We start from the raw sequence: 12,544 nt of genomic DNA, 5'->3' as shown, positions 1-12,544 counted from the left end.
ACAAAAAGACCAATTTGACCTCTTTTATGCATTAAATCGCTGGCAATCATCCTAATGTCTGTTCCTAAATTAAATGTCACACACGATCGACCCCATTTTCAAAATGCTGGTTTAGCTAACGATTCTAATTTGTGTCATTTTGTGTATGTTTGAATGTATTTTTTGGAGACAATGTAAACGTGTGTGGGCTCTTTTACTTCGTTTTATTTTTTTCCTTTTCAGAATAATTGCAAATATTGACATTTGGCACCTGTGTGACAGTTAAATAAAATGTGTTGTATATTCTGAAATGTTTTCTGTGTCGTAATTCAGCAATTGTTTCAATTTTCATGCGTTCAACTCAAACCAAACATTATAATTAAAACAATGATGTGTATAAGCAAGTTAACGCCACGTGTCTTGATTTAAATGAATAGAGACGCATATGTGCTTTTGCGTTTCCAATGACATATCAAGACTCTGTCATTTTAATTGCTTGTTTTTCCGCAGTTAATCTTGAGATATGCAAATGTGCATGCATGCAAAAACACCCGCCCCAAAAGAGGCAGGCCACGGACATCTAACTTTATTCTTTGCAGGCTCTCAGTCCCCACCCGCTCGTGCATCTTGGAAAGCGTTTGCGTGGAGGAATAAGAAGCTGCGTGCAAGTTCCACTTCCTGTAAAGTCACAACTCCATCCCACCAGTGAGCGAAGACGTAGCGTGCACAAGGGGAGGGTGCGCATATGCGCACATGCCTGCATGTCTTCCCACTACGCAAACGCAGTTTTTGCTTCAGCACGCAAGAGGAGCATCGGGAGGAACGACGTTCGTAAAGACGGGATAGGAGAAATAAGCCTGGTTTAAAAAAAAAAAAAAATAGGAGGAGAGGATCGTCTCGTGCGAGCATCGGATGGTCGAAGCTCAGTTGGCCGCCCATCGACATCTTATCCCCGGCTTGACTGCTACTCGCTTTGAGGCTCCAGGGGATTGATGTACTGGAAAAATGAAGTTTTGTCCCCTCTGTCAGAGGGCAACGCGGTTCTGTCCACCACGAAGCAGGTAAGACTTTTTATATTTAAATCCCAAATATTTTTCTTTTTCTTTGACATTACGCTGAGCTCTACTATTTAATTTAAAGTCGATAAACTCGCTTTTGAATGCAGTATAACACCTATAGACGAAAAAAAAAAAAAGGATTTTAATTCCACGCATTTAAGTGCTGGGGGTTGAAAAGAAATCACATTTGCAACTCTTTGCTTGATCCGTCACTTGCCTCCTGATTGGCACATGAAATAGACACTTGTGCAACCTCTTATCCGCCAGCTATTTGTAATTGCAGGTAGTTTACCCCCTCGACCCCCCAACCCCCCCGACCCCCCCTCATCTCCACGCGTGTCCTGGATTGCAAGGGGAAAACGCTATTATTCCTGACAGCCAATTTGAGATCGCTTTATTTAAAGGTGTCTTTTTGTTGCCAAAGGGGAGGGGGGGTTGCTTGGGGGGGTTTATTAAAGCGAGTGTATAAAACAGATCATTCACACTGGTTGATATATCACGCGGAGGATGACAGCCGTGGAAAGGTACATACTTGATGAAGTTGTCGGTTTGGCTGTAGGTGATCTGCAGTGAGCGTCAGAGTGCTGCGGACTGCAGCGTGGACTCCAAACAAACGCAAATGGTAAGACCGATCTTACATTATTTTATTTGAGGAAGAAAAAAAAAAGACTGCACGTTGAGTTATTTTAAAATCCTTGCGCGCTGAAATTTGTTTTGAATAACGTGGTGATCGGAAAATCTCTATTTTTCTGTCAAAAGACATTTACAGGAAGATATAAATGAATTCTGAAATATAAAATATTATAAAAGCACACAGTGTCCTGATATGAATGAAGCACTTTATTGTACATTAAGAACTTTTGCATGAGGAATCATTTGGAGAAAAAAAATGATTTTATATTTTTTTAAATTGCAAAATGTACTTCTTTGAATAATATTGATGATGATTTAATTAAACAATAATACAAAATAATGTAAAATAGTGCTTGAAAATTATACGGGAATTATATAATAAAATAGTACAGATAAAATAATTTATAATACTAAAAAAAGAATGAAAGTTTTTGTTTTGGCTTTTGGTCATTTACAAAAAATTACGTTTCCACTCTATTAATTTTCTCCACGTCACCCAGACGAGCAAACGCTATCTCAGTGCAAATTAGCGTGCATGTGAGTATGTGCGCGTGTGCATTTGTGTGTGACACTGGGTTCTGATTCGTGGGTGCCCCCCCACCCCCTTCTTCCACGCAGTCTCAGTCGGACGCGGAGTCCCAGCGCTCCAACATGGAGCGGGAGGACACGCGCTCGTCTCCGAGCACGCCGTCCACGCCCTCCGTGTGCTCGCCCATCTCCACCGCCAGCTCGGGGCACTCCACCGGGAAGAACGTGTGCGCCAGCTGCGGCCTGGAGATCCTGGATCGATACCTGCTCAAGGTGAGCGCCCTCCATATGTTCATTTTATGATTGAGGTCTTCGTTTCTTGCGTTGGAGGCCTGGATGCTGAATTTCAAAACAAAACTACAAACATGGCGACCATTTCTTTTGGAGAGAATTTCACATTTTATTCGTTTTCTTCTACGTGACATTTGAACATGGAATTATTAATAAATAAATTGAAAAATACGATTAAGGGTACACTCATTAGAATAAATGACATTTTGATTATATATTTTTTTGCATTGTAGTTACACCGTGCTGCTAAATTGTATCCATCAAGATTATTTTCGAATGAAACAATTCTCACTTTTGCTAATACGAGTTCTGATCTGAAACCATGAAATTTAATTCGTTTTTTTTATTTTAAAAGCTTCCGCTTTATATCCTGCGCTGCATAATAGACACGTGTCTATGGTATTTTAAAAAAAACCCGAATAGTTTATGCCAGATTTGATATATTTTACTATATAGACACATTTAGAGGTTGATAATAACTGGGGGTTTTTTAAAGCTGTTGCCAATATTTATTTAAAATGAAAATTACAATTTGTCTTTCAATTTGATTCTGGCCCAGGTTAAAAAAATTATAATGGCCCTTTTCGGGTGTAATGCCTCCTTTTTTTTTAATATTAAATGTTAGCAGATATTAACATGATTTGCCTAACAGATAATAAATTACGGAACGATTATCCATTTATAAATGAATACAAAATGGTGTCCGCAAAAATAGAGTCGAATTCAATCGCTCTTTTCATTTTGATTTTTTTGAATTACTTCTCATGTTAAATTAAATACGTGTCGATATATAATTCCTACTTGTATTAAGCAACGTGTAAAAAATTGTCAACGTGTACTTTTGTGTGTTTGTGCGTGCACGCGCAGGTGAACAACCTGATCTGGCACGTGCGATGCCTGGAATGTTCCGTGTGCCGGACGTCGTTACGTCAGCACAGTAGCTGCTACATCAAAAACAAGGAGATCTTCTGTAAAATGGATTATTTCAGGTAGGGTAAGTTTACGATACGACTTTATTTGCAAAACACCATTTCTTGTTCTTTGATCAAATCTCCTGTTATCAAACACTCACACGCTCTTTTAATGCTGGTTTCCTCTTTGAGACGCTCACAAAATAGATTGATTGCTTCAAACGACGCGCATAAAGTTTTTTTTTTTTAATAAATATAATGTGCACAATACATGCACATATGACTTAGAGTTCCCATTTAACCTTAATGAATCCTTGTTGTATTTACTGTATTAGTTTTTATTTATTTATTATGTATTTTATTTTACTTGAATATTATCATGGAATATTTACTTATTTTTTCCTGCGTATGAGCAGCATAATAAATATAACATGACAACAAACACAACATTGAATAACATGTTTTTAATTAGACCCATTCATTTTGCTTGAAAATTATTTTATTTTGAAAGAAAGACATTTCATAAATAGGTCAATAAAAGAGTTGATAAAAAATATGAAAACATATTGTTTGTGTTTTTACCTATGAACACAATACCAAAATGACGTTAATTATATTTATGAATCTAGCCTCATTTTACATTTTCTTGAGTGTAATATTACATGCAGGTATAAACAACAATAAAGACGTTGCAATGTGACCAAAATCAAGGTGGAAAAATGTCAGTTTGCTTCGGAAAACAAAGATTATTTTTCTTGTTTCCATGGTTTTCGATCATTCTGCAATCACACTGAAAGCAAAAACCTGGATAGCACCGCAATCAACAGGTGTAAAATAATACAACTAGATCAAATACAACTGTCTCTAAGACTACTAGCATGAAAAAAAAAAACATATTTTTGAGCTTCTCTTTTCCTCGAATAAAAACACAAAGGATGCAGAAACCGCCCAAATGCATGTATGATGCAATCAGTCAGGGACAAACACAGGGTGTTGTCACTTCATCATTTTGGAAGAGGATAAGGGGGCGGAGAGCAAGATGGTGGATTTCGACTGTTTTCTATAAACAGTTTGATCTCACATTTTATCACATGTGCCGTTTTAAATGCAGAGCTGGAGCATGTGGGCCGTGAATGACTTTTTTATTGAGTGATCTAAAATGTTTTATAAATTGAACCCCAAATGCATTGATGACGAAAATGAAACACAACCAAACTGTACTCGGCCAGTGATTCTTTCACAAACCACACTTTTGAGAATCATTTAATGTGTTTGCGTTTCGGCCTGAAAATCCTGGCGTAAGGACACAAATGTCAACGCGTGATCGAAACCTGACACAAAACCACGGCTGAGGTTTATAATCACCAGCAATTAGTTGTCCTCCACCCCAGACCTCCAGACCAGCAATTAGACCGCCCCGAGTGCCTGGTCAGCACCTTTTTTTTGTGTCATCTGAAGTTGATTCTTATTCTAAACGAACAGACACGTCGGCCTTTCAATCCACACGGCCCGATTTGTGTATAGCAATGCAATCATGTACTGTACATCACCTCGCTTGACACAGCAACACAAACACACCCCGGGCTCTGTGTTTATTTACGCATGTCCAGCAGCTGTCAATCATTTGCTCTTTATTATTTTCACAACACACATTTCTGTTTGCTCTGCCATCTTGGTGCTAATACTCCAGTTGACCTCTTTCCGTTTAAACGCTCCCTCACCCATCACCTCTTGAGCCCCCAAACTGCTCCTCAGACTGTGAGCCATTATTAAATATGTAAACTAGGATGTTGAGTATATGCGAGCGAAGAAGTGGTTAGGAAAGTTAGAAATGGCTGTCACATGGTGAGATGTTCATCACCGATGAACTGGACAGACAGATACTTTCCCTGTTATGACAAAAAACATTTCAAAACGTTTGACAATAGACAAAGGTCGGTACTCATTTGCATAATTATATGTTTCGTCACTGCGAATATCAGGAATGAAAATAGGCAATTTTATTAAGCAGCAGATGTGTGATGATGGTCACCTTTGTAAATAGAAAAATCCAATTTGTTTTTTCTTTCTTTCCCCCTTTCTCTAATTTAACTTTAAACAGTGTGTCCACATTTTTTGGGCGCACTTTCAAAACCTCTGGAGATGTTTCCTCATCTATGTCACTCTCTCATCTGGCTTTGGACTGACAGCTGCTTTAATGGGACGTAATGGCAGGAAATCAGAGTGTGTGTGTGTGTGTGTGTGTGTGTGTGTGTGTGTGTGTGTGTGTGTGTGTGTGTGTGTGTGTGTGTGTGTGTGTGTGTGTGTGTGTGTGTGTGTGTGTGTGTGTTTGCGTTGAGATGAGGTAGATGGAGTAAGTTAATGTATGCATTAGGATAGAAGTGCAAGACAGAGTTCTCGCTGTGCTGCTCAAACCTAAATTCCAGGATTTGGGATCTTACACACACATAGACACACACTCACACACACAGGAAGTGGCATCGCTGTTTCAATCAGGAGCACATCGGGGTGCTCGTACTGTACCCGGAGGTAGCTTTGTTAAGCGAAACGTGTGCGTGTGTGTGGCTGAATTGTCGCAGTAATTACTCATCAACCCACCTCTGGTTAGGTGATTAGGTTTCCATAGCAACCAGCCGCATGCAGAAATGAATCAAAAATGATAATAAGACATCTGTCATACAAAGACTCAATTATTCCACACTTCCTGAATTAATGTTGCATATTGTGCATGATTGAAATGATTATTTATAGATCTCCTTCCTTTGTAGGCTTGATTCACTCGTTCATTGCCAGTCCAGTTAAAATGGTCGTCTATAGTCGTCAATGGTAGTGAATGAGTTAAAAAAAAGCGAGATGGTCTGTTTTTATTTATTTTTTCCAGCAAGCGCTCTTAATATTATTCCAACTCTGGGATCTTGATTCAGAAAAATAGGGAAGGGAGATAGCGGAGGCGGGGGCCTTGAAATGAGTGATGATTTGCAGCGTTCTCTGGCTTTTGTCTACAGAGTATCGAGCTGACAAGCTGTCATGCTAGATTAGTTGCTCAGCCCCACAATGTTTTGCTTTTTACTGTATGGCACGATGGTAGCTCGCCATAACAATCCGGAACCGTGCGCCACTACGCTACATTATAAGCCACAAAGTCCATTTGTCTCCAGAATGAATTTGTTGGACTATTTCAGCGACAATTTAGGCAAAGTGGCTCAATTTATTCCAACGTCACCACAACAGGCTTGTTATCTTGACTATGAATGGAGGAATTAAATGTTAAGATCATTTTACAGGATATGGACTTTATTGATCGGAAGTGCAATAAATGGCAGACTTTTTAATAAGATGGTGGACAATTTAGTCTTCATTTCTTTCCATTATTTATGTATGCCTCATATGGTAAGAATATAAAATTCCCACCACTTAGGGAAGTAGACGCGACTTTCAGGCATGCTATGCTAGGCTATAAATAGACTAGAGTAGTTGAATATAACTGTATGGATGGATGGATGGAGCACCCAAAAGAGGAGAAGACGCTTGTGAGGATTCAGGGCACAACAGTGGGCTTTCATCCCAGACAGAGTGGACTTGAGTGGGCTGGTTTTCTGCCAAAACCCACTCAAGTGGCAGCCCTTGTACTTCCCCCACTGCAAATCCCCCGACCGCGCCGCCGCCGCCGCCGTACCAGCCATCCCTAATTCACCCCTTTCCTTCCCTTTGCTTTTGTTTCTTCACATCTCACAAGCGTGTCTCGATGTTCCCCTGCTTTTTGCGTCCTTGCTCCTCGTCTTTTGTAGTCGTAGAGGATATTATGACTTTTATGTCTCCTTCACGAAAAGCTTTGTGTCATGATGCAATAGTTGTCTTTGTTTATCTTGGATGAAGTCAATTTGGCAACTAGGGGGTTGAACAACATTCACATTTTGAAGTTTGTGCCACCAGTCTGGATGGAGCTGCTGGTAGAACGATTATAAGACCACCTGCAATCGTACTAGCCAAAACTAGCAAGACTTTCCGCTATTCTCATTCGTGACTAATTTATTGTAGTCTGACTCGTGCAGATCCAGACAAGCAAGTCGTAAATTCTCTGTAAATTGACCGATTAGCAAGATGCTAATTAAAACCGCGTGGTTTGTTGACCACTAGCGTAAAACACAGAAGACTAATAACTAGTTGACTAATCGACTTTTGGGAAATAGAACATAGGGAAATTGATATCTGATGTCATTGATGATGTCTGAAGTTCTTATACAACCAAATAATCCAATACAGGAATTTAAAAAAAAAAATCCAACACAGACATAAGATTGAAGGCTAGCTTGAGTGCTAATTGATTATTTTGTCCATCAAGTGTCTAAGTAGGGACACATTTGAATTACATTTCAAACTGTGCATATGTCATGTTAATAAACTTAATTAACATAGAAATAAATTCTATTTTATATCTGTTATATTTGCTTTACAGATGTTTCAAGAAAAATTGCGTCATCAAACCTACAAGGTCTGCTGTGCCTCCATCACCACAATGTTTGTCTCATTCTGTCCTCAAGCACATTTACCACCAAGTGAACAGTTCCAACAAGCAGCATGTGTTTATTTCAGATATTAACGCCTCATTTCAGCCGCGGCTGTCGTTAATCATTTGTTGTCCTCGCAACGTTTACCTTCTCTTTCCAAAAGCCTCATCCGCTGGCTTGGTGCCCCCACCCGTCTCCATATACCGATCCTTCCTGTATAATACCGCCTGACCTCACTGTTACTATCGGTTACAGCCGCTACACGGAGTGATGTCATAAACTCTTTTTTCATTTTCAACTCTGAGAAATTGCCATAGTGAAGTGCACACGTGTGTTTGTGTGTGTCAGGGATTTCAGTCATCAGTCAGGAAATTGCAGGTGTTGGTTTGTTTGCATTTAAAGCTCAACTGGGAGACTTTATGTTGAAGTCACAAGGTTTCTTCAATCCTCCATAAAGTTGGGCAAATAGTTGGGTAGCGCGCTGTGGTAGTGTTTAGCACGTCCGCCTTATGATCTCGTCTGGGTTTGCGATCTGGCCACAACCTTGAAGCCTTCAGGAGTGTCAAAATAATTTCACAGTACTCACTTCTCCAGTAGTCACTGATACCGATACCAAGCACCGACACTGTAGTATTTTTTACACATAAAATTTCTCCCAAATTAATGACAGATCATTTTAAACCTATATATCCCAGTATAGCAATTTTACTTCAAATTATTTAAAATTAATGGCAATTTTCCAGCTCAGTCATTTTAATTATAATGCTAGCATTAAATTAAAAAAATATTTTCGATCCAATTCGAATTTCAAAGTGGAGTAGTGGTGAGCCCGTCTGCCTTACAGTTCTGATTTTCCAAGTCCTGTGTGGAATTTGCACGTTCTTCCTGTGCTTGCGTGGGCCTTTTCCAGGTCCCCTGGCTTCCTCTCACATTCCCAAAACATATTAGCCATGATAGCATGGATCTGTATTGTGTTTCCTGTTCCTCAGCGGTTCTCTTCTTCTGTCCCTCACAGTAGGTTTGGTACTAAGTGCGCCCGCTGCGGGCGCCAGATCTACGCCAGCGACTGGGTGAGGCGCGCCAGAGGCAACGCGTACCACTTGGCATGTTTTGCTTGCTACTCTTGCAAGAGGCAACTTTCCACGGGGGAGGAATTTGGACTGGTGGAAGAAAAGGTGCTCTGCAGGATCCACTATGACACCATGGTGGAGAATCTCAAGCGAGCTGCGGAGAGCGGTGAGTGGCTGCTTGGCTTAATTGAATGACCGCAATTCATCAAAAAAATTATTGTGCTTTTTCAGGCAATGGTATCACATTAGAGGGAGCGGTTCCGACAGAACAAGACAATCAACCCAAACCGGCCAAAAGGGCACGGACGTCTTTCACTGCGGAACAGCTACAGGTAACAAAAAGAAGATTCTATTACCACTATTAAAGGACAAATGTGGAGTAATTTTCACTCCGATAAGAAAACGATGTGGCATGTCATTCTGAAAAGTAGAGTCAAGAAATCATCTACTAATTCAACATATGGCCCCCATCTCTCTTTACCAAAATCTAATACCGTAATTGGATCTAGAGTCCTGCAATATTTATAATGAGTTTCTAAATTAAAATGTATTTCAAAGTCAAAGTCAAAGTCAAAGTCAGCTTTATTGTCAATCCCTTCATATGTCAAGACACACAAAGAAACCGAAATTCCGTTTCCACCATCCCACGGTGACGAGACATACAAGTAGGCGACACAAAACAAAAACAAGAATGCCCAAACCATAACCATATTTATTCATAATAATATGTTTAGTAATATTCATGAATTATTTTTGTTTCAGCAACAGGTGGAATTGTTTTCAGAAATTTTTTTGCTATAATTTCCTCCACATGGTACAATCAGTATTGCGCGTCTCTGATTAAAATTTGCAGTTGATTAGTGTTATCATTGAAATATCTTTTTCCAACATGGATGTTTTGCGTATCATGGAATTGTTTCTTAGTGCTACTGCAAATGTCTGTGCAGATCATGCAGGCCCAGTTTGCCCAGGACAACAACCCAGATGCTCAAACGTTACAAAAACTAGCCGACATGACGGGTCTCAGCAGGCGGGTTATACAGGTGAGTACACATCCTCGGATGCTGAAATAGAAAAACACTGTCACGGTCATCGGTAGCATTCCCCGTTTGTTCAATATGCGCTTGCATCACTCTTCATAGGTGTGGTTTCAAAACTGCAGAGCAAGACACAAAAAGCACACGCCCCAGCACAGCGGGGGGCCTCAGGGTCACCCCCAGTCCAGGATACCCTCGTCTTTGCCCGATGACCTTCACTACTCCCCCTTCGGCAGCCCAGACCGGGCGCGCATGGTTGCCCTACATGGATACATCGACAGTGCGTCTTTTGGCTTCTCAAGTAAATTCATCATAGAGAATGCACAAATAATATAAATATAAAACAAAATAATTTATATTCACTTGACTCTTGAATATCACGTGACTTGAAGTTAGAGTTATGAATAAAATAAATAATGGAATTATTACAATTCTGGTGAAATATAATTTCAAAATAAAATACTGTGGACTCTAACAACATTCAAAATAAAATAATTACGGCAATAAAAAAACTCATCACTTTGCATTTGCACCTAATATGATTATATTTCAATTATATAATAATTTAAATAAAGCATACACTTGATTATTTTGACAATAATAAAAATCATAATGCCGCATAGTACTTGACTTCTTGCAAAAATAACAAATGTATTCATAAAAATAATTAATAATTAATATAATAATAATAATAATGAAATATATTTACAAAATAATTGTATTGAATAATATTGAAGACATATTATCATGAATGCAAATACTTATGACAAAAACGGTATAAATTAAACAGTTATATAGATATATAAATAAACACCTGTTTCTTTGCATGCTTAATATACACAACGTGTGTGTGTATGTTTCAGGTCACCCTTTCTCCGTGTTGACCTCGCAGAGTCTCCCCCATCAGGCCATGTCGCTGCCCCAGCTTCCCCTCAGCCGCTAGCACACCGCTACCACCCCGACCTTTTCGGACCCCTGCAAACCCCACCGCCCTGACCCTTGACCTCCAATCACTGATGCCCGCGTGGCAACCATGAGGTCGAGCGGGAGTCGGCTCGGCTGAGCGAGAGAATATTTCGCCTCCTCGTGTATGATGTCATTGATCACACGCACATCGTACAAGTGGAATTGTTTTGACTCGGGAGGAGTTTTGGAAGCGTGGAAGTGACTCAAGCAGAAGGACTGAAGCCTCTGAAGGTCTGCAAACGAATGAAGCGGGTGGGAGGGGGGATTTGACACAGTGGTGGGCTCAAACTGTGGTCAGCAAGACCTTGGAAGTCCACCAAAATGAAATTTACTCATCATCCATAATGACTCGCGGCAACAAAACCCCGTTGTCTCGCAAGGCGTCATTTCCAATTGCCGATTATGTCAATTGGATTCAATGGCTTAAAATGAAGGATGACCGCAAAGCACAAAGTCGGAGTATTTTGTCAATTTCAGGTTTCTATAAACAGACTGCATACTGGTCAAAGTAATCATTCCTTAAAGAAAAGAAAGGAAATAAAATAATGCCTGTCTTTGCTTGGAGTGAAACAGTATTGGTACAAAAATGACAAAAATGGAACCTACTAGTAAGATGTGACTTTTTGTGTGTGTGTGTGTGTGTGTGAGTGCGTGTGTGTGTGTGTGTGTGTGTGTGTGTGTGTGTTGGGGAAGGTCTGCGCATCATGTACTTAAATCCCAAGGCCATCGTGTAAAGAAGCAGATCCAACGTGAACCTCAACGTCCTTGTATTTATTGAGATGAAAAAAAAATCCCTGTAAAGCACTTTTGTTTGGTTTTTGTAAAATAAAATGAAAAAAAACAACAACAATGAATCGAAAACAAAAGTTTATTTGATAGACTGTGCATCATCGATGTTTTGTGTAAACACACGCAATAAAACAGAATGTGATGACTTGGGTGGTCATTCTCTATGACTAATATGATTAGCATCATGTCTGTCTCCGATGCTGGCAGATTGCGAAACATCGGATGCGTAACCAATTCAGGACTACGTTTTAAAGAAAAAAATTAATTGAGCTGTTCAGATCATCATAAAAAAAATCTGATACAGGCAAAAAAAAACAAATCTAGATTGCATTTGCCTGAAGTGTGACCCTAATAGCCTAATACTGTAGCAAGCCACAGGTGTCAAACTCAAGGCCCGGGGGCCAGATAGGGCCCGCCACATCAAATTATGTGGCCCGCGAAGACAAATTGTGCATCAAATTTGTGTGTCATTACTAGAATTGCAAATTGTCTTCACTTTTAATATCTTTTTTTTAAATATTTGACCAGTTTTTACTCGTCTGATCTGAAAACGAGTTATTTGTCAGTTTATTTTGTAGCTTTTACTCTATAATCGGAGGGGCTCATACATTTATATGGGTTGACAGACATAATGGCCCTCCGAAAGAAGCTATGACTACAATGCGACCCGCCAAAAAAATTGGTTTGACACCCCTGCTGTAAGCTAACGTTCGCATGTTTACTTGTTACTGCATTCAACAGGGTGCGAAAGGGTGATTAGCTTCCATTTTATTT

At 39.7% G+C, this 12,544-nt stretch overlaps 1 protein-coding gene across 2 annotated transcripts; it reads left to right on the top strand.

Moving 5' to 3' along the window:
• Window positions 1–612: 612 nt before the first annotated feature.
• On the top strand, window positions 613–11,915 carry lhx6 (LIM homeobox 6). Of its 2 annotated transcripts, none has more exons than XM_037266617.1 (9): window positions 613–1,040; window positions 1,597–1,659; window positions 2,289–2,471; window positions 3,357–3,478; window positions 8,924–9,144; window positions 9,210–9,310; window positions 9,926–10,021; window positions 10,121–10,295; window positions 10,879–11,915. In XM_037266617.1, exons 1-9 carry the CDS (start codon window positions 972–974, stop codon window positions 10,956–10,958), a joined length of 1,110 nt encoding a protein of 369 aa, XP_037122512.1. In that variant the 5' UTR covers window positions 613–971; the 3' UTR covers window positions 10,959–11,915. The 2 variants fall into 2 exon arrangements, with proteins under 2 accessions (XP_037122512.1, XP_037122513.1); XM_037266618.1 differs by having other exon boundaries at window positions 617–1,040; window positions 8,927–9,144.
• Window positions 11,916–12,544: the final 629 nt, after the last annotated feature.

The sequence above is a fragment of the Syngnathus acus genome, chromosome 12 (assembly GCF_901709675.1).
Source record: "Syngnathus acus chromosome 12, fSynAcu1.2, whole genome shotgun sequence".
In the NCBI taxonomy this organism is placed as follows: domain Eukaryota; kingdom Metazoa; phylum Chordata; class Actinopteri; order Syngnathiformes; family Syngnathidae; genus Syngnathus; species Syngnathus acus.
This window is presented reverse-complemented; position numbering and strand designations above follow the sequence as displayed.

Bases quoted from the DNA above. Each gene is read 5' to 3' on its own strand.
- lhx6 (XM_037266617.1), top strand. From the start codon at position 972: ATGTACTGGAAAAATGAAGTTTTGTCCCCTCTGTCAGAGGGCAACGCG. The intron at 1,660-2,288 runs GTAAGACCGATC...TCTTCCACGCAG, and splicing joins ACTCCAAACAAACGCAAATG to TCTCAGTCGGACGCGGAGTC. The intron at 9,311-9,925 runs GTAACAAAAAGA...ATGTCTGTGCAG, and splicing joins TCACTGCGGAACAGCTACAG to ATCATGCAGGCCCAGTTTGC.